Source organism: Notamacropus eugenii, chromosome 1 (genome assembly GCF_028372415.1).
Source record: "Notamacropus eugenii isolate mMacEug1 chromosome 1, mMacEug1.pri_v2, whole genome shotgun sequence".
Classification (NCBI taxonomy): domain Eukaryota; kingdom Metazoa; phylum Chordata; class Mammalia; order Diprotodontia; family Macropodidae; genus Notamacropus; species Notamacropus eugenii.
The window spans coordinates 477093719-477121458 of record NC_092872.1 but is presented as its reverse complement, the minus strand read 5'-3'; the positions used below and the strand labels follow the sequence as shown (position 1 = coordinate 477121458).

General features: G+C 43.4%; 1 protein-coding gene across 3 annotated transcripts in view; it reads left to right on the top strand.

Moving 5' to 3' along the window:
* The window catches only part of COL27A1 (collagen type XXVII alpha 1 chain), a 242942-nt gene that overhangs the window by 204179 nt on the left and 11023 nt on the right, over window positions 1–27740 (top strand). The window contains exons 41-57 of one of the 3 annotated variants that reach the window (XM_072632426.1): window positions 557–610; window positions 5074–5130; window positions 5418–5471; window positions 5721–5774; window positions 7420–7473; window positions 12621–12674; window positions 12765–12872; window positions 13463–13570; window positions 17852–17959; window positions 19542–19595; window positions 20669–20731; window positions 22129–22182; window positions 22390–22425; window positions 22544–22561; window positions 23356–23391; window positions 23682–23708; window positions 25453–25515. In XM_072632426.1, the coding sequence (XP_072488527.1) occupies window positions 557–610; window positions 5074–5130; window positions 5418–5471; window positions 5721–5774; window positions 7420–7473; window positions 12621–12674; window positions 12765–12872; window positions 13463–13570; window positions 17852–17959; window positions 19542–19595; window positions 20669–20731; window positions 22129–22182; window positions 22390–22425; window positions 22544–22561; window positions 23356–23391; window positions 23682–23708; window positions 25453–25515 (1002 nt within the window). Of the gene's footprint in view, window positions 1–556; window positions 611–5073; window positions 5131–5417; window positions 5472–5720; window positions 5775–7419; window positions 7474–12620; window positions 12675–12764; window positions 12873–13462; window positions 13571–17851; window positions 17960–19541; window positions 19596–20668; window positions 20732–22128; window positions 22183–22389; window positions 22426–22543; window positions 22562–23355; window positions 23392–23681; window positions 23709–25449; window positions 25516–27740 lie in introns of all 3 variants that reach the window. The other 2 variants (XM_072632425.1, XM_072632427.1) reach the window with 2 other exon arrangements.

The following is a 27740-nucleotide window of genomic DNA, read 5'->3' as shown; positions in this document are numbered from 1 at the left end:
ACAGGAAGGTTTCAGAAGCATCATAGCCAGGACTACTCGAGAAAGCCATGCAACACACAGGATGGGAGGTGGGCCCTATAGAGTCTCTCCAGAGTAGGAGCATTTGTTAGCACTAGATTAAATAACTTGAAGGCATTGCCTTCCCATCCAGATGTTCTACCTGAGTCATCAGCTAATACTTGACTTCCTGAAGTGCCTGTTACTTTGGCTCAAGAGTGAGTACCAAAGACCATGTGTTTGTGCCTAGTAACCTGGAACGGTTGATCAAAGTGGCTGAAAGGTTAGTCACAAAGGCATGGAACCTTCGTGATAGAAGGGCCTTTCAGTATCACTCAGCATAATGCCCTCAATGTTACAATAGCGTAAATTGAGGTCCAGAGAATAGAAGTGACTTGTGAAAGGTCAAAGAATTGATGATAGAACTCAGATCAAAGCCACACCTTCAGTCCAGTTTCTTCATTTCTGACTTCTCCTCCTCTCTCCTCTGCCTTACCAGCTTCTTTAATTTCTGATTCCTTGGACCTGGGACACTTACACTGTATTCTGTTTCCCATAGGGACACAAAGGACTCCCAGGACCCATTGGACCCCCAGGGCCAAAAGGCGAGAAGGTGAGTGAGTCCCTAGTGTCTGGAGAGAACTATGGGGAAGACAAGCCAAATTCTTGTAAGTGAAATCAATGGTGTAAGCGCAGTCCACACGGCTTCTAGGTGCAAGGAAAGCAGTGAGCTCATCCTGTCCATGTCACTGGCAAATTATTGTCGCATGGAGAGGCAGACATAGACCAAGAAGCCCCTTTGGATGGCTGTGTTCAGAGAAGCAACATAGGTGGATTGGATAGGGCTCCTGTGACCCTCACCCTGTGAGCCAAGACTTGAAACTGCAAGGCTCCCATCAGCCCACTGCCCTGGGCTCCAGGCTCATTAAAGCAAAGCAATCATCTAATGTTAGATCTGGAAATACTTTCATTTACCCAGATGAAGAGAGTGATGCATCCAAAGTCACACCATAACAGGGACAGAGCCCACCCCTAGGGTCTTCTAATTTGGTATGCCATTCATTCTACTCCTATATTGAAAGAATTCTCGGTAGTTTGCTCTTTTTCCCCTTCCCCTCTTTGGTCCTGAAGCCAGAGTGACTCAGAGGAACCATCCGACCACTGTATCCTTTTTTTTTCTCTTTCCCTCATGCTGTCTTTTCTTCTCTCTTCCCTGGACCTTTTAAAGAATTTTGCTGAGTCAGCTCCTTTTTAACCACTCCAAGCTGTGAGTCACACAACCCTAGCTTCCTGTCAAGCGCCAGCCCCTTCCCCAGCCCAACTGGCTGAGACCATCCCTGAAATGTGTTCAAAAGTGGGCCCTGAGCCCTGGCAAACCCAGAGCCGCAGACGCCAGTGAAAGTGGAATCTGTTACACCAAACCCTTGCACTTATCATGTTCTCAGTTATTCCTGCCGTGACTAGAGTCAGTGTGGAGGAGGTTAACATCTCCCCTTCTAACGATTCCCAATGACCTTTTGCTCCATGAAAAATTTAAGTCTGTGTTCTGTGTCCCAAGCCATCTGCAGCCAGAAGAGTGTCATCTTTGGTCAGGAATCAGGAGAGATCTAGATTTCCATCTCCGCTCTGCTACTGAGTCACTGAGTATCCTAAAAATAAAAATTTTAAAAAAAGTCATTTACCTCTCTGAGCCTTAGTTTCTTCCTCTTTAAAAAGAGAGGATTGGACCAAATAATCTCTTAGGCCCAAGGAGTCACACAGTTGGGGAGAGAGTCTTCCAGGGTCAAGGCAAGTAGAATCATTGTCTCAGGTGTCTAGAAGCATTGTCCATGCAGGGTTCTCAGACTTTGGACAAAGAAGCTCCACCTTCAAGCTTTGCCTGTGGAAGCTTTTGTGGTGAGGGAGTAGGCAGGAGAACATGCTGAGATGTAGGAATGGGCAGCAGTTAGGATTATTCCTGAGGTCCTTATCACCAGAAGTCATGCTCTTCTTAAATTTCTTTCTGGCTGAGCCTACCCTCATCAGAGAGCGTTGGACTTGGAAGAATCATTAGAGATCTTTTCCAACTCTCTTCCCCCATTTTACAGTGAGGGAAAATGAGGTACAGAAAGAAGAGACTGTTCCACAGGCTTCCCTCAAAGACCATGGCACCCCAGTGTCAGCTCCTGAGGCCATAGTGGATACTGAACACAGAGGAATACTCAAGGATATTGAGTACAGGAAGGTCATATAATTTGTTCAAGGTCACCTAGCAAATCGTTCACTTCTCTAGATCAGTATCCACAGAAACAAAACTCCTGGGTCATTTATCAGTATTAACCTCTCATGCTGTGGTACAACCATTGACCAATGTCTGGTAAGATTCAGCTTTTGCCATACTACAGGCTTCCAACACCTGTGAAAGGAAGAGTCTGTGAGATAGTTAGAGGTTGTCCAACTGAATGTTGGGGCTGGGAGGGGCCTTAGAACATGGAATGTCAGGGCTGAGAAGAACCTTAGAACATGAAATGTCAGGTCTGGGAAGGGCACTAGAACACAGAATATAAAGACTGAGAGGAACCTACAACACAGAATGCCAGGGCTGGGGGGAGCCTTAGAACATGAAATGTCAGGGCTGGGAGGAGTCTTAGCACATGGAATGTCAGGGCTGGGAAGGGCCTTAGAACACTCTGGATAGCAGATGTTCAAACCTCTTTTCTTCCTGAATCCCCTTACACCACTATCCTTCCAGTCTCCTAGACTGACAACCCTTGGCTCTTCTTAACGCTAACCCTTCACAACCCATCAGTCACCAAGACCCGTCAGTTCCTCCTCTACATCTCTTGCAGACATCTGTCCCCCATCTCTCCCTTCACATGACCACCAGGCCTTGAATTTTTATTTTGCTACTAACAAAGTGTATGATTTTGAGCATGTCTACAGGCCCTCTTTGAAGTCTCACTTTGTTCATTTGTAAAACGAGCAAGTTGAACCAGAGTTTAAAGTCTTCTCCAGCTATCATCATCTCTCATATGGTCTTTGAAATAGCTCCTTGTTCACTTCCCTGCCCCCAGTCCCATCTTTCTCCAGTTCATTCTTCACACAGCTGCCAAAATCATCATTTCTTTGCTCAAAAATCTTCGATGGCTCCCTACCTCCTTTAGATAATACCCCAGCTTCTCAACCTGATGTTTTAGGCCCCTCACAGTCTGACTCCAGCTTGCCTTTGCATATTTATTTCACGAGTCCTCCTTCACAGACTCTGAATTCCAGGCAAACTGGACCGTATGCATTCCCTGAACTCGGCCTTCCACCTCCTGCCTGGATGTGTTTGCTTCCTTTGCCTGCTTTGAGGCTCAAATCTGGCGCCACTTGTGTGGTGGAGCCTTTTCCTCATGTCCCTCGTTGTTAGTGCTCCTTCCCTCCTCCTCCCCCAGCCTTGCATCCACTTGTCTGTTGACATCATGTAGGTTCCCCAAGCGCAGAGGCTGCTTTTCTTTGTGTATCCTTGGGGCCTGGCGTAAGACCTTGGCCCATTTTGTTTCACTGCTAGAAAGAATTCTCAGGGATGAAACTACTCCCCTGCCAATGAAGATGATCGGCTGCTCTAGGATTGCTAGCTTTAGAGACTCTGGGGCATTGAAAGTTTAAGTGACCCAGCTGATCCAGCCAGGGCAAAAGATGACACTTAAAGCTGGGTCTTCCTGAATTCAAGGCTCATTTTTATCCACTAAAGACACTCTACCTCTTTTGAAAACAGTAGACACATAATAAATGTGTATTGAGGTGTTGTTGAGTAGACTGTTAGAGCTGGAATGAATTTTAAAACAGAATGTTTGAGCTAGTGTGGACTTATTAGAGACCTTTTAAAGCAACCTTTTAATTTTATAAATGAGGAAATTAGGGAAAAGAGGCAGTATGACCTGGTGGCTAGAGTCAAGAAGACTTTGATTCAAATCCACTTCAGATACTAACTAGCTGTGTGACCCTGGATAAGTCACTCAACTGCTCCATGCCTCAGTTTCTTAATCTGTAAAGAAAAAATGAGGGGGGTTAGAGTTGATGGCCTCTGAGATCTCTTTCAGCTCTAAAGCTTTAATCCTGTGAAATGACTTGCCCAGTGTCACATAGCCTATCACTGTTCACTATGTTCTGTCACTACCTTCCCTTCTAAAAGGCATCTTTTGCTTCTTTCTGTTCTTTCTTCCCCCAAGGCAATTTGCCTTCCATAACCAACCTGACCTTGGTGAGTTGTTGTAGCGCAGATAATTGTTGCTTTGGAATAGCTGTGTTTTAGGAGGGAAGAACCGTGTTCTCTTTATTCTCATCTCCTCTTCACCTCATTTCCCCCTCCCTCCACCCTTGGGGACACAGGGGACACTGGGCAATGTTGCCGTGAACCAGAGTAGGCCTTAGGAAGTGCAACATAATGATGGGGGAGATTATGTCTGCCTGTTCCAGAGTGCTTTTAGAGTAGCAAATGCATTCCTCCTCCTTACAATGTAAGGAAGGACAGGTGGTATGGCCAATGGAATAGCTGAAGTCCAGAGTATTTAAGGGAAACCAGAACCAGTCTTCTTCCTTACTGTCCAGGACTGATTTCTCTGTAGAATTCCTCTCTCCCTAGGCTTGGTTTGGTTTTTTTTTCTCTTTAGGGGCTTATTGTTGTCAGATAGGAATCTGAGGGTGAGGCCCATGTGTGGGAAGAGATTGATGATTTTCCCAGAGGGAAAAGGTTGGCTGTAGGCTGCTTCTGTTGTCCCATAGGGTGGGAATCCCCAGGGGAGGCTGATAGGCTCAGACACCCACACTTTAGCAACTGCCCTTACCAACCAGATGGGAACCTTTAAAAAAATATATATATATGTGTGTGTGTGTGTGTGTGTGTGTGTGTGTGTGTGTGTGTGTGTGTGTGTGTGTGTGTAACCATCTCTCCTCTGCTGACTTGGCTGCTAGGGAAGTGGGGAAGCCTACAATAATGTGGCAGCTTGGTGGAATTTGACCCCTGACGGAAGTATGGAGACCTTTACTGGCTAGCAGGATGCTCACCACAGCTCTGTGGGAAGTGCTTCCTAAAGTCTGGCTCTTTGTCCACAGGGAGAACAAGGTGATGATGGGAAGACTGAGGGCCCCCCGGGGCCTCCTGGAGATCGGGTAAGGCCTTCTCTTCCTTTTCCCCATCTCTTGTGGTATTAACTTCCCCAGGAAAGATCAGCCTTAGATTGAAGAAGGCCTTGTATTTCCTGTTCCACTGGCTGGATTTTTGTTCCTTTTTCCATGGAAGATACTGCAAATGTGACTGTGACAGGGACAGGGAAGGTTGTTATAGTTGGAGTTTGGAGATAGCCATGGATCCAGACCTACCTGCCCTAACCTGTGCTAAGTTCAGTAATCCCCTAATTAATGGTGATGACTTAGTTTCTGTTGCTTATGACCTTCAGGGTCCAGTGGGTGATCATGGAGACCGAGGAGAGCCTGGAGATCCTGGATACCCTGTAAGTATCAGTAGTGCCAGGTCTTGTGCAAAGGCCATGATTTCTTGGGGGTGGGGGGTACTAGAAAGGCCCCTTCTCTCTAGCCAAAGACTATTTCCCCTACCCATTAGTCAGCAGCAAAATGAGTGGGAGGGGTGACATGTCAAGGGGAAAAATAGCCCAACAGGGTTGGCCAAGAAGTCATCATGAACCAGTAGGGGCAAAAGAAAACCCGATGTACCTATTCTCCTCTGCACATCTGCATTCCAGGGCCAGGAGGGTGTTGAAGGAAGCAGAGGAAAAGCTGGTCAGCAAGGTTTACCGGTAAGTAAAACTTATAACTGTCTTCTCTCTAATGAAAACCTTGCATTAAAATCCTCAAGACCCTTTCATGTCTTAAAGCCACTGTTCTATAGCTTCTTCTCTTCAAAACTTTAGAGGCAACATTCTAGAATTCTAGACTCATGAGCTTTCAGCCTTGGGACCTGGCAAGGAAGGGATAGGGGATGACAGGCATCCATACCATTGCTTTTCGGTGATCTTCAGAGATGGCCCCATGCCCCAGCCTACCCTATTCCTGGTTAGGGACCCCAGAAATTTCCCTGACCACAAAAGGTTCTCTCCTCTCCTCTCCTCTCCTCTGGTGTTCTACCCAGGGGAAGGTCTGCTCCATGATCAAAAGCTGCCTTTTTTCCTTTGGGTTTGCTGGATACATTTCTTGGTCAAAGATCAGGCCTTAAACCCAATTCACTCTGGAGCTCATAGACTGGACAACAAGTCCCCACCCACCTAGCACAGAGTGGATGTAATTACTAAATAGTTGTTATTGTTGGGTTCATCCTTCACTGCCGAAGAAGACCATGCTATCAGAGAAATGATGACATGACTGGCACTTGACTTTGTTTTGAGTGAGGGAGGGCTGTGCAAGGTTACTAGCCTCACTTTTTCCTCCTGAACCATCTGGATTCAGAGACCAGATGTTCATCAGGATGACTGGAAATGGTGCAGGATGCAGTAGGGGACCTTGGCCTTTTTAGGCTGGCCTTTTCATGTACTCATTTAGAGGGAGGTAATAACCATTCAGTGAATAGGCCTCTTTAAGAAGTAGTCAGGGAATGACCCTTTTAATGAACAAAAGAAAAAAAAATAAATCAAGCTGGGAGAGAAACAGAAACTGTTGCTATTGATAATCACTCTAAGCCAGCCATTAAGTGGAGCTTGGACAGGGACCCACTGTTGTCTAGTCTATGGGCTTCAGAGTACACTGGGTTTAAGGTTTTGGGAAAGACAAGGAAGGAAGGAAAGGGGAAAGAAAAGAAAGGAAAGGGAAGGGAAGGGAAGGAAAGGAAAGGAAAGGAAGGAAGGAAGGAAGGAAGGAAGGAAGGAAGGAAGGAAGGAAGGAAGGAAGGAAGGAAGGAAATGGAGGACATCTAGCCAGTAAACCCCAAAGGAAGGGGAGGAGGAGACAGAAGGGATGAGACAGAAATATGAGCTGGGTTACCCCTGCTAAATAGTAATTGTTTCTCTTTTACCCAAGAACACTTAGGGTCTTCTCCCACTTTGATTTTTTTTTATTAAAGGGGCCATCCCTTGAGTAACTACTTAAAGAAGCCTGTTCATTGAATGGGTGTATCTCACTCAAAGTGAGAATGTGATAAGACCTTAGCCTGAAAGGGCCAGGGTCTCACATTGCATCCTGGGCCACCTCCAGCCATCCTGATGAATATCAGGCCACTGGACCCAGATGACTCAAGAGAAGGAAGTGAGGTTGGTGACTTTGCACAGACCTCCCTCACTGAAATCAAAGTCAACTGCAAGTCATGTCATCATCTTGATGTCACGGTCCTCTTCTAGAACAAAGGACAAACACACAGCAGAACCACAAAAGAGCTATTCCCCCAATTGGCCCTGCATCCCTCTGAAGAAAGAATTCCAGACCAAATCTTCTTTATTTTATTTTGGTTTCCAGGGGCATCCTGGACCCCGGGGACAACCAGGACCCAAAGGATCCAAGGGTGAAGAGGTGAGTCTTTCTATCTTTCCCCAAGACCAGTGTCACCCCTTACCCTGATCCAGAACCAGATGAGTCATAGTCATAAAATGTTAGAGGATCCTCAGACCCTTGAATTATAGAACTAGAATATTAGTCTAGAAGTAGAACTGACCATAGAAAGAAAAAATGGTAAAGGTGAGAGGATCATTAGAATACAAAATATTATCCTTTTAGAGAATCTTAGACCATGAAGTACAGAGCGGAATGACTGTGTTTAGTAGCGAGAAAGCAAATGGCTGTCTGATGAGGACAGTTGAGGAAAGGTGGAAAGGGAAAGGAGAAAGGGAAAGATATACCCAACTGAATACAGAATTCCAGATAATAGCAAGGAGCGATAAGAAAGTTTTCTTAAATGAGCAGTGCAAAGAAATAGACGAAAAAACAGACTGGGAAAGACAAGATCTCTTAAAAAAAATTAGAGATAACAAGGAAGCATTTTGTGCGAAAATGAGCATGATAGACTATAGTGAAAATATACTCAATAGGAAAGTATATGTAAAATCTATACAGAATTGTATGCAGTCGTGGGGAGGGAGGGGGGTAGTGGGGGGTAGGTGGGGGGGATAAAATCACAATTGTATGGCAGTGATTGTTAAACATTAAAAAATAAAAAAAATTAAAAAAAAAGAAAATGAGCATGATAAAAAAAAACAAAAATGGTAAGGACTTAACAGAAGTAGAAGAGATTAAGAAGACGTAGCAAGAATACTCAGAAAAACTATATGAGAAAAATTTAATATCACTGATAACTGGTAACTACAATGGTGTGGCTACTGATCTAGAACCAGATATCCAGGAGAATTAAGTCAGATGAGCCCTGGGAAGCATTGCTAACAACAAAGTTAGTGAAGTGATAGAATTTCAGCTGAGCTATTTAAAATCTTAAAAAATGATGCTGTTAAAGTGCTTCACTCAATATACCAGCAAATTTGGAAAACTTAACCATGGCCGCTAGTTTGGAAAAGATCCGTTTACATCCTAATCCTAAAGGGCAATGTCAAGGAACGTTCAAATTACCAAACAGTTAGTTATGCTTATTTCACACTCCAGAAAGCTTATGCGTAAGATTGTGCAAGCTAGATTTTAGTAATCTGTGAATCGAGAATTACAGAAGAGCAGGCTGGTTTTCAAACGATTGCCAACATTTGCCAGATGATGGAGAAAGTAAAGGAGTTCCAGAAAAACATCTACTTCTGCTTCATTAACTACAGTAAAGCCTTTGCTTTTGTGCATCACCACAAAATGTGTAAGACCTCAAATAAATGGGAGTACCAGATCACCTTGTCTCCTGAGGAACTTGTGTGAGTCAAAAAACAACAGTTAGAACCAAACATGGAATGGAAGATTGGTTTGTAATTGGAAAAAGAGTATGACAGGGCTATATATTGTCACCTTGTTTATTTAACTTATATGCAGAGGGCGTCATGTGAAATGCCAGGCTGGATGAATCAAAAGTTGGAATTAAGGTTGCTGAGAAAAGTATCTGCAGTCTCAGATATGCAAATGATACCACTCTGATGGTAGAAAGTGAAAAAGAATTAAGTCTCTTCATGAGAGTGAAACAGGAGAGTGTAAAAGCTGACTTGAAGCGCAGTATAAAAAAATGAAGGTCTTGGCAACTGGTCCCATCACTTTGTGGCAAATAGAGAAATGCAAGCACTGTCAGATTTTATATTCTTGGGCTCAAAGATCACTGTAGATGGTGACTACAGCCATGAAATGAAAAAATGCTTGCTCCTTGGAAGGAAAGTTATGGCAAACCTGGACAGCATACTAAAAGGCAGAGAGAGATATCACCTTGCTGACAAAGGTTCATATAAGTCTAAGTAATGATTTTTCCAGTAGCAATGTATGGCTGTGAGAGTTGGACAATGAGGGAAGCTGAGCACTACAGAATTGACACTTTCAAATGGTGGTGCTAGAGAAAACTTTTAAAAGTCCCTTGGACAGCAAGGACATCAAATCAGTCAATACTGAAAGAAATGAATTCAGACTGTTCCTTGGAAGGTCAAATACTGAAATTGAAGCTTAAATACTTTGGCCACATAATGAGAAGATGAGACTATTAGAAAAGACCCTAATGCTGGGAAACATTGAAGGCAAAAGGACAAGGACAGCAGAGGATGAGATGGATAGAAAGTGTCATGGAAACAACGAACATGAGCTTTGGACAGACTTTGTGAGGTAGTAGAGGATAAACAGGCCTGGCATGCTATGGGCTCAGGAGGAGTCAGACACAACTAAATGACAACAATGTGTGTATAAAGACCAGTTAGTTCAACTGCCTCATTTGACAAGTGATAAAGCTTAAATGCAGAGAAAAAAGACTTGTTTAGAGTCACACACAAAGCTAGGGGCAGAATTGGGACTACATATTGAGCTCCCAGGCCAGTGCTTTTTGCTGCATGCTCCCCCTTTATCACCTTTAGATTTCTTGGATCTTGGGAGAGATGATGATCAGCCAGGCTACCCACCTGGCTCAGCCAGAGGGTACAGCCGAGCCTCAGCTAGCTCTTTGGTCATTAGGAGCTCCTGGGCAGCATAGCAGGATTGGTGGCTTACCCTGGCAAGTCTGAGTGAAAGCAAAGGAAAGGAAGACAGGGAGAAGACAAAGGAGGAAGCGAAGCAAAAAGGGGAAATGGGGCAAAGAGAGAAAGAGAAGGAAAGATAAAGAGGAATGGGAATAGAAATGGAGGAAGGAAGGGGCAAAGACCCAGAAATGATGAAAGTGGAGAGAGTCAGTCAATCAGTCAGGTATTGCTTAAGCATCTACTGTGCATCAGGCCCTGTGCTGGGACCAGCAGTCCAAAGAATGCAACAATCCGTACTTGCCAGAAGCTTGAAGGTGACAGCATGTGCACATAAAATATATGTAGCACAAAGTAACCGAATGCATGTATGTTGTAGACACAAGCACACGCTTGTGTTTGGGATTTTGAGAAGGAGGACATTTGCAACTGAGGGGAATCAAGAAAAGCTTCTGGCAGAAGATGGTGCCTAAGGACACAACTGACCCTGGGAAGCCCCTCTGTGACCCCCAGGGTACTGGACCACTCCCCAGATCATCCTTCCTTTCTCTTAACTACATTTGGATCTTGCCACTTTCTTGCTTGTAACCCACAACTGTGGTCCCCTGCTCTTGAGGAACATGCTGATTTAACAAATGTGACTTTGGGCTCAAACCAAAAGCTGTCTGCTGCCATCTCCTGGTCATGAAGCTCCTCTCTCTGGTCTTCCCCAAGTTCCTCCAGCTGCTGTCAGAATCAATCATTTACTAAGCACCTACTGTATACCAGGTGCCTAGGCAGAGAGGAGGGACTGCTAGGCATTTCCTGACCCAGAGGGTTGCAAGGGGCCTCTTGGGTCCGCCATGTTTGCCGGGATCCCCTATCCCACTCTATATCCTACAAGTGGAATTTCTATCTGTCACTTTGGGGCTCTTTCTGCTCATGGATTCTGTAAGGCAAGATTTGGTCCCCCTGGTATGAGTCAGTGCATGGAAAGAAGAGGATCCTGCTGTCCAAGTGGGTCACATGGTTCTTGGTATGGAGGGAGCACCACCGAGGCATAAGATTCTTTGTGATCGAGTCATTGTGAGGCAAGTGCTTGTAGCAATTGTTAAACGTTGCAAGAATGTGAGACTATTCTGAGAGGCAGGAGTAGTGTGGTAGAAAGAGTATTGGGCCTGGAGGAAGTCAGTTCGGATTCCTGCTCTTTGACCTGTTGACCTATGTGCTCTTGGATAAGTTGCTTCCCTTCTCTGGGCATCAGTTTCTTCTTTAGTAAAATGAAGGGACCGGACTAAATGATCTCTGAAATTCCTTCCTGTGTGGAGTCAGCTGCCAGACCTTCTGCTTTTCAGAGCACTGCCCCGGCCAAGATCTCATGTTATTATTATTGATGCTAATAATGACAACAGCTGTTACGTCATGCTTTAAGGTCAACAAAGTGCTTTTAGATAGCTTATCTCATTTGAAGGCAGAATTGAAACTTGGGTCTTCTGGACTGCCATGTCCAGGACTCTATCCACTACGCTATATAGCTGTTTTAATAAAATGAAGGAATCATATGAGATGGCCCCTGAAGTCCTTTTCAGCTCTGGTCTATAATCTTGTGGTCCATAAACAACTCGTATAAGATAGAATGAGTGACTATTACTTACCTTCATTTTACAGATGCAAACACTGAGGCTCAGGGTGGGATTATTGATCTCACCTGATTCACATAATGTGTGTGCAGCAGAAAGAACCTTTCCAGTCAGAGGACATGAGATCAAATCTTAGTTCTGTGGGACTGCAGGTCACCTGCAGGACCGTGAGCAAATCCTTAACCTGCTCTGGGCCTCAGTTTCCTTGTATGTAAAAATCAAGGAGGGTGGACTCGGTGGCTTCTAAGTTTTTTCCCTGCTCCAGATCCTATCATAGCAAGGATTAGTGGCAGTCAGAAGGTCTCCTTAGCTCTCACTCTGAGTCTCACTAGGGTGTTTCCACCATGGGCAGAGTAAAGGGATTTCAGGGTTGATGGAATAGAGACAGATACTGACATAAATAACAAATACACCCACGCATCAAGGAACTCTGATTTCTTCAGTATGGGTCCATTCCTGCACCGATGCAGATTAAAGCCTCTTTGTGACGTAGGTAATAGCTGTCAGGAGAAAACATGTCTGAAAAAGTCATCACCTTGCGGAAGATTGGTTCTCCTGTGACAAACGGATATACAGTCTCTCACTGGGCCCATCCTTCAAACCTTTACAGGATAATTGGTTTTTGGTAGTTTCAGTCATGTCTGACTCTTCATGACCCCACTTGGAGTTTTCTTGTAAAGATACTAGAGTGGTTTGCTATTTTCTTCTCTAATCCTTTTGTCAGATGAGAAAATTGAGGCAAACAATTAAGTGACTTACCCATGGTCACACAGCTAGTAAGTATCTGAGGCCAGATTTAAACTCAGGTCTTCCTAACTCCAGGCTTAGCACTCTATCCACTGTGCCACCTACCTATCACTTTAAATCTGCTTAAATCTTGAATGCAAGGGAAGTCTGATCCTCTTTTGGAGTTCCCCTCCTCCAGGCAGCCCCTTGGCTCAGTCCTGAATGAATTTTCTTGGCTTTTCAGGGTCAGAAAGGGAAACAAGGAAAGCGTGGAGAGGCTGGCAGCCGAGGAATGCAGGTGAGTGGTCCTAAAGGCATACCCTTCATCTTGATGACCCCCAAGCCTAGGGTCTTTTCCTACCTCATCTGGTCTTTTTTGGGACTCCAGGGTCTGATGGGACAGCCAGGGCCTCGAGGTGTGGTGGGAAGACAAGGCCAAGAAGGACTCCCTGGTCAGGATGGAGTTCCTGGGAAGGATGGCCAAGCTGGAGAGCAGGTGAGTAGAGTGGCTAGGACTTTGTGTGTGGATTATCTCCTACAGGGAAGACCTGAAAAAGGATATAGAAGCATAGAGATGGAAGAGACCTTAGCATTTAAAATAGCAAAGGCCAAGTGAACCTTAAAACATAGAATGTCAGTGATTGAAGGAGCCTGAGACCAGAGGATGTCAGAGCTGGGACAGACCCTAGAGAAGAGATTGTTGGCTTGAGTTGAATGGTATCAAACAGAGTTCTGTTGAGTTGGCCAGCATGCATCTATTAGTCGCCTACTACGTGCCAGGCACTGTTAGGAGATATAAATACAAAGCATAAAACAATCCCTACTCATAAGGAATAGGTTTTAAATTCAGTTAAAGTCTATACACACACACACATTCACCACACATCCCATCCTACCTCAATTCCATCTCTTTCAACTACTTGTTCTGATAATACCTCCCACACTGGCATTTCCTTCTTAGGTATGATATTCACCCCTCATCTCATAGCTCAAGTCCATGCAGTATTTCCAGACCTCTGCTTTCATGTTTCCCTGGAAGCCTGTGCCTTCAGAAACCAAGTTATCTATATGTCTCACTCCATGTAGGGGGAACAGGGAGATGATGGAGAAGTTGGACCCATTGGCCCTGCAGGCAGGAGAGGAAATCCAGGTGTGGCTGGTTTGCCTGGAGCTCAGGGACCCCCAGGATTCAAGGTGAGTGTGTTTCCATCCTAATGTTAATTAGGATAATGTTGTGGCATGGCTATGAGGCACAGCTTGTAACTATGTCTGAGAGTTATACCTTTGGGGAGGTATATGATGGTGACCCAGGATCATAGATCACAGATGTAGCTCTGGAAAGGGCCTTAGAGGCCCTCTAGTTCTTATTTTAAATATAAAGAAACTGAGGCCCAGAGAGACTAGGTACTTGACTTGTCTGAAATTGCATAGCTAATAAGTGACAAAGGCAGAATTTGAAACTAAGTTCTCTGACTTTCAAATCTAGGATTCTTTCTACTATTCCAGGATACCCTATGGGTTTCTAATCTTTCTTCAGAGTTCTTACCTCAGACCTCTTAAAATTAGGGGTTTTTTTAAAACACAAACAATAAATCATGCAGGATCAAAGAGAGTCAGAAAAATTCCAATCTACCTAGCCTCTTCAAATACTGACTTCAGTGTTGAGTTGAGCATTGCTGCCCCCCACTGGCTAAATGTAGACAAGTAGGCACCATCCATTGGAACTGTCTTCCTATAGACTAGGACCAGTATTCATAGTTTCAAAGACTCATTGATTTAGAATTGGAAGGAACTGAAGTGATAACCTGATCTAACCTATTTATTTTACATGTCAGGAAACCAGTGCCTAGAGAAATAAAGTGACTTGCCCATGGTGTCACAGGTTAGAGGAACTGAAATTCATAAATTCATGGAATGGTCAAAACTAGGAGGGTTTTTAGAGATCATTCAGTCCATGATGTGTATTTTTTTCTTAGGGACTTTGCACTCTTTTTCAAATTACTATTAACAATTTCCTCCTTCAAGAACTCTCTGTTCATATCTTTTGAACAATCAATACAGTAATTAATAAGCATTTATTATGCTTGTCCAAATGTGTCAATGCTTGTCCAAATGCTTGTCCAATGTCCAAAACTGGGCCTTATGGAAATGAAGACAAAAACAAATCCAGTCTGTCTGTCTATCTCTCTCCCTCTGTATGTATGTATATATACATATGTATACATACATATATGTATGTATAATTAAATAAAAGTTTTTGTTATAAATTATAAATAATTTAAATATTTAAATAAAATGTGATATATTACTAAATATAAGATAGTTTAAGGAGAGAGAACACTAACAACTAAAGGGGAAGATCCAGAAAGGCTTTATGGAAGAGATGGCAACTGAACTGAGCCTTGAAAGGAGATGAGGATTATAATAGAGAGAGGTGAGGGCGGAGTGTAGTCTAAAATGACAGGTTTGGAGGCATAACGATAGGAGAGCCATTAGGGAAAGTCTGTTACTCATCTAAATTTGTATCTATTTCTTAGAGACTCAGATTTTTATGAGAAATATTACTGTAAATATTTTCCCCAATCTGTTTCCTTTTATTTTATTTTGTATGCACCACTATTTGTTGCACCAAATCCATCTATTTTGTTTTCAATAGTACCTTCCATTTGTTCTATAAATAAGAATTTCTCTCCTCACTTTTCTTTTCCTCTCCTCTTCAGAAATGAAATCAACATAGTACTCTTTTTTCTTCCACTTTTAATTTTTTTTAAACCTCTACTAAAGCTCTCCTCTGATGAGCTGTGGAAACAGCCGTGAGTTCTTCAAGGCTGTGCCAACTGAGCACAAGCTCTGGCAGAACCTACTGAGCTGGAAAGACTTTGAGCTCTGGCTGGATGAGGGAGTGATTGTGTTTGTGGCCAGGTATCATCTTGGCCAAGCTTAGAGAGCTCCTTCCAGAAGGAGCTATAGACAAGGAGCTTTTTCAACCACCGCATCTCATCCAAGGCAGTCTAATTCATAGAGGAGTTTGAATCTGTATTGGTGAAAGGAATCACTGACCCTGCTGAAATTTTAAAGTTGATATATTTAGATTCACAATCCAGTCTGAATTTATTATGTTATGTGATCAGAAGTGTGAATCTAAACTAAATTTTTGCCATATTGTTATCGTACTTCCCCAGTAAGTTTTACTGAGGAATCATTTTGATCCCAACATATTGTAATCTTTTCATATTTTTAAATATTACATTATATTGTATCTATAGGAAAGAAAGCAGCCTTTATTAAGCACATACTTTGTGCCAGTCATTGGGTTAAGTGCTTCACAAATACTATCTTATTATATATGTATGTGTGTGAGATATAATATATATATCATTATTTGTGTGTGATATAGATTATATATGCCATTATATATCATTATATATGATATGTCATCTATATCAAATATGTATCGTGTGTATACATGATATATATGTCCTTGTATATGTGTGTGAGATAGATACATCTATCTATCACACACACACCTTTTTTCTTCCATAAGAAGCCTTGCTCACTTTCTCATCCCTTCTCTTTCCCCTCCTTCTTGCTCCTAGTGCCTTCCCTCCCAGATATCCTCCCATATACACTTTATCTATCCCGTGTATACATCTTTTTTGCTTGTTGTCTCCCCGCCACCCCCAGCTCCCAAAGGTCAGGGATCATGTTTTTGCCTTTCTCCCTAGGAGCAGCAGTGCCTGGCACGTTGTAAGCCCTTAATAAATGCTAATTGATTGATTTTACTAGACCTGTGGCTTCTTCAGCGTATGGAGCTCCTGATGAGGCTCTTCCTCTACCAATTCAGTTCTGTACCTTCTATGCAGTTTTAGTCCTAGAGTGCTACGTACCTGAGATGCTGAGAAATTAAGTGCCCTGCCCAGGGCCACACAAGCCAGTATGTGTCAGAGACAGTACTTGAACCCAGCTTCCCCTGACTCCCAAGATCAGCTCTGTCTTTGCTATGCACAGGGGCTATGTAGGTCTTGTATGTTTGGTTCTTATTCTGAATTATCTATTCTATCCCATTGTTTTCTTTTTCAGATCTTTTAAAATCAAGTCCCTATAGTTTTGATAATTATTGTTTTATAGTATATTTTCAAAATGACACTCCCACCCTTATACCTTTACTGCATAGAGGTGAAAAGCGAGGTCACCTAGCAAAAACAGAAGAAGAACCTGAGTGTCCTGAATCTGATCCAACACTCTTTCTGCCGCGTCACGCTGCCTCTCATTAAAAATAAATAAATAATGCTTACTGAACTTCCACTCTGCTTCACAGTCCTAGGTACACTCTCCCTGCCCTTCAGGAATTAGTAGTCCAGTTTGGAAAACAGAACTTACACAGAAACACAAATAACGATACAACAATCAAAGAAATGTCTGAACCAGGTTTCAAATGAGTGGCAGAAAAAATTAGAGCCTTGAGATCAGAGGAGAAAGATTACTGTGGGCTGGGATGGTCAAGGGATGCTTCTCAGGAGCAGTGGGACTGCAGCTGGGCCCTGGAGGACTGGTAGGTTCAGATAAGTAGAAAGGAAAAAGGTTGAGTATTGTCAATAAGGAGATGGCATGAGCAAAGATGGGGCAATGGAAATGTACAAGGGGACTGGAATGGCTGGTGAATAGGAAACAGGGAGAGAGATTAACAAAGATGAATCCTATTGAAGTCATAGCCTCTACAAGTGATTGATGAGAAACATGGCTAGAGATACAGAACAGAGCTGGACAATGGAAGGCCTTGAATGCCAGGCTGGGAAATTTTGACTTTATCCTGTAGACTATATGTTTGTCCCTCAGCTTTATTCCTAACCCCTACTTGCCCATCTCTCCCTCCTAGGCTTGAATCTTTACAGTCTCATTGGACTGATCTTCCATGAATGGGAAATAGCCCTGCCTGGATTAGCTTAGGAGAATGACAACCTCTCTTAATCTCAGTATCCCCATCTGTAAAATGAGAGGATTGGACCACATGATCTCTAATATGTTTCTCTGTCATTCTAGTTTCTAAGGTCCCTTTCAGTTCTTATATTCTATGTCCTAAAACTTTCTTCCCATTTTAAATCCTATGATCTTAATATGGAAAATATGTTTTACATGGTTACACATATATAACCTATATCAAATTGCTTTCTGCCTTAGGGAGGAGGGAGGGAAAAAAATTTGGAACTCAAAAATATTATTTAAAAAAAGCGTTAAAAATTGTCTTTACATGTAATTGGAAAAAAGTAAAATACTATTTTTTAAAAATCCCATGATTTTTTGAACTGCCACATGGACCTAATATTATTGATAACTTTTCCTCTGGGTAAGGTCACTTTTGGTAGTAAAGAATACCAGAAAATGTTCTTTGGGCAGAATGAGAATATGTTTGGTCCCTGGTGCTACCTACATCTCCCTATACTAGGCTGCCTTTTAACATGTATGTGTTTCTTTAAGGGTGAAAGTGGGTTGCCTGGACAGCTGGGCCCTACTGGCAAGCGAGGGACAGAGGGAGGAACCGGGCTTCCTGGGAGCCAAGGGGAACCAGGATCCAAAGGCCAGCCGGTGAGTGACCATGGAATGACTCCCACACATTGCACCACTAATTTAATGTAAGACCCCCTTCTCTCATCCCTTCCCCCCAGAGAGAGAGGAGAGCTGGGCCTTGACAAGTCAGCCTGACCAGTTAATCAAGGTTGCTTTGGGGAAGGTGTCCTGCCCTGTCCTGAAGGAAAAGGAGCAATGGTTAGGGGGAAAAATGGAGAACAAGAGTTAGGATTTTGCAAACCACTATTAGCAGCATGGGAAAACAAAAACCAAGCAACACTAGCTTGGGAGCTAGGTGACCTGAGTTCACATCCCAGCTCTGCCTCATGCCAGCTATGACTTGGGCAGCCACTCCACCATTCTGGCTCTTAGTCTCCCAAACTATGAAATGATCATAATGAAATCTGCTCATCTTTGTTTCACAGAGACACTGTGAGGATCAGACAAGAGATTTGAAAGGATTTGAAATGGCTTGAAAAATACATAAAGTGCTATGTAAATGTTGATTTTTAGGAAAGAGGGAGCTTGAGAGTAAGAGAGAGGACATGGAATTGCTTTAACCAGATTGCTTAGGTCCAGCTGCTCTGAGACCCCCTTCATTGTAGCTTAGTAACTAATGGAGAGAGAACCAGTATTTCTTGGTCTGTTGGGCATCACCATTACCCCTACTTCATATCCCATGACTTCTCTATCCCCTGGATCACAGAAGCCTATGTTTCATGCTAGAAAAGTACTTATTAATTTGGCTTTGGTAATAAGATGCTGATTGAAGAGTCCCTAGTATCTGGTATTTGGAACTGCTAAGGCATTCTTCTAGGAAGAGGGGCAAGTCTCCAAGTCCCAATTTGTGGCTGCTGGCAAGTGGTCCTGGGGGCTGCCACTGATCACAGGCTATGTAAAGATCTTACACTGGAGATCAGTGACAACCCTCCTTCTTTTCTTTCCTCCTTCCCCTCTCCCAGAAGGGAACCACAAACTATGGAAAGTGAGGACGCTATCATCTAAGAAAGGGAGCCAGTGGTCTGAACAGAGGCCAGAAACTCCTGAGTCCTTTTCTTGGCTCTGGCATAGTCTAGTCTCATGGCTCTGGCTCATTCCTGCCTCAGTTTATCCAGCTGGGAAATGGAAAATGTCCAGTAATGAGGGGTTAATTCCAGTTAGTATGTGACATTATTGCTTTTAAAGTTTCTGACTCCATCTGATGCTAGGACTAGGGTGCTGGGCCCATGAACTCCCTCCCTCTCTCTCTCTCCCTCTCTCTCTCTCTCTCTCTGTCTCTCTGTCTCTCTCTGTCTCTGTCTCTCCCTCTCTGTCTCTCTCCCTCTCTGTCTCTATCTCTCTCCTCTCTCTCCCTCCCTCCCTCCTTCCCTCTCTGTCTCTCTCAACTCTCTCTTCTTTCTCTCTCAACTCTCTCTTCTTTCTTTTCTTTCTTCTCTCTTTCTGTCTTCTATCTTCTACCTTTCTCTACTTTCTCTTTTCTCACTCTCTCTCTCTCTCTCTCTCTCTCTCTCTCTCTCTCTCTCTCTCATACATACACACACACACACACACACACACACATATTTGGGTGTTTTTTTTAAAAATTTCACTTTTTTGGCAGGGTGACTTTGGAGAAATGGGCTTCCCTGGGATTGCTGGCCTCTTCGGACCCAAGGTATAATACTACCCAGGCCTCATGGCCCTCACAGCCCCCTTAGCTGTTCCATCTGTGCTCCCATCCTTAGAGGAAGTCTCAAGACCCAGCTCCTGAGGATGCCTCTCACCTCTGCCAACCGTAGGACTTGGCCCCTCACTAATCTAAATTGACAAACTTATTAGTTGTCAACTTGGACAAGTCACTTAATTTCTCTAAACTCCAAATTTCCCATCTGTAAAATGAGAGGTTTCTTTGGTCAAGGATTCTTAACCATTTTTGTGGCATGGAACCTTTTGGCAATCTGTTGAGGCCTATGAGTCCCTTAAACGCATAAAATAAAAGATTATAGGGGAAACCAATTATACTGAAACACAGTTATCAAAATATTATTAAAAAATAAGTTCATAAATCCCAGGTTAAGAATCTTTGGTCTAAATTCTCTCCAAGGTCTCCTTCAGTTCTTAGGTTCTGTGAGTGCATAGACCTGTTCTGTGGTGTTGGATTTCTACTCATGTTCTTATCACTGCGCCCCTGGGGAATCTCAGGCTGCGGCCAAGGTGGGCAGACTCCTCGGGTCCTGGCAGGTCAAATCATCGATACAGCTCCCTCCTAGCTATGGGACCCTATGTAGTGGAGTGGAGCATATAGAACCTTGAATTGGAGTTGGAAAGGACTGGGTTTGAATTGCACTGTAGACAATTGCTAGTTCTGCGTCCCTAGACAAAGCTCTTCACCTCTCAGAGTCTCAGTTTCCTCATTTGTAAAGATAATGCCCGCTACCTCCTAGAGTAGTTGTGAAGATCAGATGAAACAGTATATTAGACTGTCAGATAGACAGACAACATTTTTGTAACTCTTAAAGCCCTATATAAAAGTTAGCAATTATTATTATTATCAACATCCCTGGAACAACCCCTCTATCTCTTCTAGTTGTTGAACAGAGAAATAGGGAAGATTTCTCCAAATTAAATTGACTATCTGAATAAGTCCTATGTGCTCCCTGACCCTTCCATATCCAAAATTGGGTTGTTGTTCCCATACCATGGGCTCTGATTCATAGGGATCAAACAAATTCTCTTTGTTTCCTGTAGGGCCCTCCAGGGGATGTTGGTTTTAAAGGAATTCAGGGTCCTCGGGGGCCACCAGGTTTGATGGTAAGTTTCTTCCCCAAGGAATCTGCCCTGTCCTGCCTCAGGAACCATAGGGCCCACCAGGCTGTGCAACACTGAGGCATGAGCTTCTGGGCCTCTTTTGCCCTTGAGCAAGGTATCTGATACTTGCCAAGCTACATTCTCACTAATGGCCAGGCACAGTCCAATGACAATTTTTCCTGATACTCACTTCTGTTCGCCATCATGGTCTACTTCCTCCTCACTCCCTCCCTTCACTCTTCCCCTTTATCTTTCTTCCTGGCTCAGTGTCTTGGCAAGGGGCTTTTGCTCCATATGGAATACCCTTCCTTTCCCCCCTCCCCTCTCATAATAATCTAACCCATTCTTCGTAAGGTAGTTTAAGTCCCATCCTCTGTGAAGCTTTTCCCACTGAGGCCTTGCCTTTCTCTGACCACCTACAGTAGCACTGGTGGTTCTGCTTATGACTTCCCTGAAACCTTCTTTGAGGGCCACCAAGGGCCCCACTCTTTTTTGGATTCTACCATCTGCCCATGAAATTTAGCACTTCATTATCTACAGGCTTCCTGTCTTGTTTTGTGCTCTACTTGTCTTCCTAACAAACTTATAGCTGCTGTGAGAGCAAGGTCCAAGTTTTCTGGGTGCTGCTTCCTACTCTATCCCCAAGATGCTTACCATGAGGTTGGCCCTAATAAATGCTTGTTTTCTAACTTTACTCCTGCTACCCTGTGTCTGGGATTCATCTTTGGTATAGTGGGAAAGACAGTGGTCTTTAAAGTCAGGAAGCATAGGTTCAGTCCAGGGGTATGTTGGTAAATGTTTAACAATCAGCACTCCAGGGGAAAAAATAAAATATGCATAACACACTTTTAAGTTTAATCTGCATTATTAACATTTTCTCCATTCCTTTCTTAGTTCTAGAAATAAATAGATAAGTAGATAGATCAGTCAATCAGTTAATAAATCAAGCCCTGATTTATTGTGTTTGCCAAATTCCAAGGTGTAAATGATCATATTGAAAATTTAACATTCAGCTCTCCCAAACTGGTGGAAGCTGGTTCCAACACAACCCTGGTTCAGATCCTAACCCTGCCAAGTAAGCCTCTATGAACCGAAATGTCTTCAGCTGTAGAATGACCATAATAATATTTGTAATGCCTATTTCATAGGCTTGTGAGGAAAGTACTTTATGACCCTTGTAGCATTATAGAAATATGAATTATTTTTATCATCACTCATCTTCACTCATGGACCATCTTGTCCTCCCATCTCTCTCTCTCTCCCATTTTCCATCTTTCCCCGCTTCCCCCACTCCCACTGCTTCCCAAATAGGCAGCAGAGATGTAGACCAGATTCTTCTTCTAGGCCCTTTGATTCAACAGTTGTATGTCTCTTTTCTTCTTCTTCTTTTCTTCTTCCAGGGAAAAGAAGGTGTCATCGGACCTTTGGGGATCCTAGGCCCATCTGGAATTCCGGTATGTTTTCATTTTGCTTTGTAAGAAGCCAGGGGTCAGGAACAGGGAGGGGAGGTGGGACTAATGGGTCTCAGACCTCCTTTGTGATCAGAGTGGCCCCCACCTTAAGCCTCAGCTTCCCCTATATATGAAACAAGGCATCCCAGGTTAGGCCTAGAGGCAACAAAAACTTGCAGATCCCAACTTTGCTGTGTGGTTTGTCCACAGGGTCCAAAAGGGAACAAAGGAAGCCGAGGAGATCTGGTAAGTGGCCTGTGGAAGAGCTGGTGATGTGGAATCACCAGGGCCTGGGAACAGAGGAGCAGCCTGGGTATGTGGGCTCTGCCCTTTAACCAAGTCTTTCTGTTTTATTTCTTTCTAGGGATTACAAGGCCCGAGGGTGAGTGGAGAACAAGTAGTAGAGGAGGGAATGGGAGAAGGAGGAGAAGGGAGAGGAAAACTCAAGGAAAGCTTGACGGTGTGTGATCAGAACCAAAGGAATGAGGACATCCAGATGGACCAGGAAATGTGTTAAAAGATGATGGAATGTGTTAATCCATCCAGCCATGCTATGTCTGATTCATTTCTCACCTAGCCTTTATCCCTCTGGCATCTCCAAATCTAATCTTGTCCCCAATAGCACTAGTCAGACCAGAGAAACCTCAGAGTCAGGCTGCCACTTCCCACTTCCCTCCATCTACTCTATCACTAACTCCTTAGTCAGAATTTCATTCCCACCCCAGGTTAGACCTGAGATAACCCAGGACCAGGTGGGCCTATAGTAGAAATACACATGTACAGGATCTTGGGACAGTATAGCATGATGGATGGAGTGTTAAAATTGTAGTCAGGAAGCCCTGGGGTGCAACCCTGCCTCATCATCTGTATGACACTGAACAAGTCACTTAAATTCTCTGGGTCTCATTTCTCCTATGAGAGGGCCAAGCCTTGATGACCTCTAAGGTGATTTCAGCTGTACATCTCTGATCCCGTGACCTGCTTCTGTCTGAATTCTTTCCCCATCCAGGACTAGACCAGGGGGCTCAGAAAGCACTTGGCTCTTCACCCTGCTCTTTCCTCTTGCCTATACCCCCACAGGGTGGGCAATGGGGAAATGGGGAAGAGGGTTAGGAGGAACTAAAACTTTGCTTTTGATGACAAAGACCAGCTGACTCCATACTTATCTCTCTCTAGGGTCCTCCTGGCCCCCGAGGACGTCCTGGCCCACCGGTAGGTACACCACCACTTTTCAGTGGGCCCCAGGGTGGGGAAGGTGAGGAGAGCAGGACAGTGGTGGGTCCTTTGTCCTGGGAACAGATCCAGGAAAAATAGGGGCTTTCCTTAAGTCTAATAAAAACTCTCCTTCTTCCTGTCCTTCTGCATCATTACATTACATAGACCCTGCTGGCTACTGTCTGTTCTCCCCATTTCTACCCGCCTTCCCCACTATGGAAAGGGAGAGCCAGAATGGATCAAGGACAGGAGTTTGTGGGTAACACCCTATTTTCTTTCTTTTCCAGGGCCCTCCTGGGATCCCCATCTCATTTGTAAGTTGGGAATTTTTTTTTTCTAATCTTACTTGGAAGGAGTTTGGTACAGTCAAAAGAGCACTGAATTTAGGGTTAGAAAACCTCATTTTGACTGCCAGTTCTGCCATTTGCCACCTAGATGATTCTTGAGCAAGACAATTCTCCTGCCTGGGCATCAGCTTCTCCATCTGTAAAATGAGTGTAGTTACCTGAAAGGTCCCTTCTTTCCCTCCCTAGACTTAGACTCTAGTGGTATTGTGGAAGGAGACTGTGCTTGTGATAGCCTGGGTTGGAATGTCACATCTCTAGAAACCTCAGTTTCTTCCTTTGTAAAATGAGAACGATAATACTTAGAGTGGAGAGTTGTTGTGATAATCTAATGATATAATGTATATAATATGCTTTATGAATGAAAGGAAATTATCAGTATTATTACCAGTCAAGATGTATGCTATTTTAGCCTCTTGAGAACCATATTACAGTGGGTACAGTAATCTCTGAATGGGAAAGGGAGGGAGGGAATAAGCATTTATTGAGCACCTACTATGTGCCAGGCATTGTGCTAAGTTTAAGCACTTCACAAACAGTAGGTTACCAAATCAACACAGTGCTTTTATTATCCCCATTTTACAGTTGGGGAAACTGAGGCACATAGGTCCGTGATTTTCCCAGAGTCACACAGCTAGTAAGAGTCTGAGGCAGAATTTGACCTCGTCCTCCTGATTCTAGGCCCAGAGCACTCATCTACTGTACCACTTAGCTAATGAATCCTTAATGATAATAATAAATTATGAATGATGATGATGATGTCCCAGAACCATTTCTTTCTGAATGCCATTGGGAAAAAATCGAGAAGGAAATAATAACAGTTAATGATGAAATTAAAGTCATTTGGAAATGGGATGGGATCCCTGTGATCAATGCCATCATTTATATCACCGGATTTATTTAAAGGATGCTTTCAGTGAGCCTTTTAAAGATAAATTTACATCCAAATACTTTTATTCAACAATGGGTACAAACACTACACTCACAGTTAGGGAGACTGGGTTCAAATCTAGCCTCAGACACTTACTAGCTGCATGACCTTGGACAGGTCATTTAGCTTCAGTCTGCCTTATTTCCTCAACTCTAAAATGGGGGCGATAATAGAGACGTTGTAATCGATACGATAACTATATTAAGTGTTTTGCTAAAGCCCTAGCTAAATGCTAACTATGGCTATTATTTTAGTGAGGATTTTTATGATTATTATTCCAGAAAATGATTATTTTATCTGCTTGCATAATAACTCACAGAACGTTAAATATAAAAAAGTAATAGTAGAGTAGTCGCTTGTCCCGGAGCTGTTTCTAGCCAGTCTCTATGGAGTAAGATGACAAGAATTTTACAAGAATGATAATAACTCATGTTTAATTCTCACAACTCACATAAAATTCTTTAAAGTTTGCAATGTGCTTTAAACAATTTCATTTAATTTCAGTTAATTAGCTTGTTTTGATCCCAAGAAAAATGAGGCTCCTTTAGAACCCACTGTGGATCCCTTCGTCCCATTATCCTGAACATTTAACAAAGCATTTCCCAGAGACCAAAAAGGTCTTAAGAACTGACAAAGAAGGAGAGATTTGGGGTTAGGAATCCATCCTCGTGCTGTGTAGCAAAGAGAAAGAGAGATGCCAAGGGAAGCTGGGCCGGGACTATTCCAGCCTCTGTGGCTCAGAGGAGCTTGGGAACTGAGTGCATCTCTCATCTTCTCCAGCAGCAAGATGACCTCGGCGCAGCTTTTCAGACGTGGATGGACTCCAGCAGTGCACTTAGGACCGAGGTAGGGTTGCTATAAGTCATGTTGGGTGCACAGCCCTCTGCACCTGCCTGTTGTCCATACTTCGATTCCAAAATCCACGGGCAACGTAGGGCTGTTGGTCCCCTTTGCATTATGACCTTCTCCAGGAGAAATAGCCTTGGCCTGCCTTCATAGGTTTTGGCAAACATGCTAGGGAGAAAAAGTGAAGCAACATTATGGTTCGGTAGTTTTCAGTCGTGTCCAACTCTTGGTGACCCCATTTGGGGTTTTCTTGGCAAAGGTACTGGAGTGGCTTCCTGTTTCCTTCTCCAGCTCATTTTACACATGAAAAAACAGAGGCAAACAGGGTTAAGTGACTTGCCCAGGGTCACACAGCTAGTAAGTGTCTGAGGTTGGATTTGAACTCAGGAAGATGAGTCTTCCTGATTCTAGGCCCAGCACTCTGAACACTATGGAGCCACCTAGCTACCCCTGTGGCAGCATGGAATGAGGGCACCGTGCAATAATAGTTCAAGTATAGTATACTGGAAGTTAGGAGACTTGAATTTTAGTCCTACATCAGCTACTTCATCACTGCATGACTTTAGGCAAATTATTTCCCCTTTTGGGGTCTTGGTTTCACTCTACTTCAAAAGATTATATCCCTGTTTCCCAAACTGTGTTCCACTGAATTCTCATGTTCTCTTCACAGTGACTAGATTCCATACTAGGAATATTTTTTGCTCCAAAATATTAAATATAAAATTATATATAAAAATAATTTTATTTGTAGCAATTTGGGGGGGAATTAAAATTGTTTTTTTTAAATGTACTTATACATACACAAACACACTATATATATGTGTGTGTGTGTATACATATATATATGTATACACACACATACACACACATATATGTATGTATATAGTGCTCTAAAATTGCATCCTTTATTCTGAGGATAAACCATGCTCCTACCTTTATGGGTTTCATCAGTATAATTTCTACCTCAATATATTCTGTAGTCAAATGACTTTGGGAAGTGTGATGCCAGATGATCTGTAAGTCTCCACCCAGTGGACCAGCGTGCCTGCTCCTTCCTTCACCCTCCTTCTCTGGGATATCTCTTGGGAATGTACTAGCTTGATAGTTAGGAGATTTGGATTTTTAGGAGGTTTGCAATCTTTGCCATCCCCTTTTTATCAGCCAAGTATCCCTTGTCTCTTTCTCCTACTTCTTGCTCCCATCTTTATCTGTAGCTAAACATCAATTAATTCAAAACTCAGAGCAGCATTTGTCAGGAGTAGGCATGGAGTGACTTGGAATACAAAACAGATCCTCGTGGACCCCTCAGGCTCTCTGTCCTGGGGTCGGCCATCTTCTCCCAGAGTCCACTGATCGCTGGAGAGGAGGAGGGTAGAATGTGTGCTTCTGCTTTTAGTTCTCTCATTTGTTGAGAAAGTGTCACCAGTTTCTAGCTCATACAGGGCTAGTGTGGCCAAGTCGTCAGCAAGAGGAATGCTGAGCAACATCTGGCTACGGGCAGCTTTTAAGACCCTGATCTGGCTAACTTTAGGGAAGTCACTTCCCTGGGTTTACTGTGTCATCTGTATAATAGGGATATTAGCCTCTCTTACCCTATCTGCTGCATAAGATTTTTAAAGTTCAAATGAGATCATGGGTTTGAAAGCTTTTTGAAAAGTAAAAGTGCTGTAAGATTATTGCTTACAAAAGATTCGGCCCAAAGAAGGAAGGGAAAAAGCATTTATGAAGTGCCTACTATGTGCAGGCACTATATTGAGCACTTTTTACAAATATCCCATTCGATCCTTACAACAATCCTAGGAGCTACGCTCTATTATTATTCCCATTTTACAGTTGAGGAAATTGAGGCAGACTGAGGTAAAGTGACTTGCCCAGGGTCTTGTGTCTTACAATATGTGTCTAAGACCAGATCTGAACTCAGGTCTCCCTGACTCCAAACCCAGGGCTCTATCCACTGCACCACCTGGCTGCCTACACATTCCCTGTAACTGCCCAAGGGATCCCTAGCCCACCCTCCATGTCTGGTGGGTCTTTCTAGTAATGGCTAGAGGAAGGAGAGATATCTCTTGAGCAAAAAGTTACTGTCTCACTGTATCTTGACCTTCCTTCTCCAGATCAATTTTTACAAATGCTGAAACTGAGGCAAACAGGGTTAAATGACGCGCCCAGGGTCACACACCTAGTAAGTGTCTGAAGCCAGATTTGAACTCAGAAAGAGGAGTTTT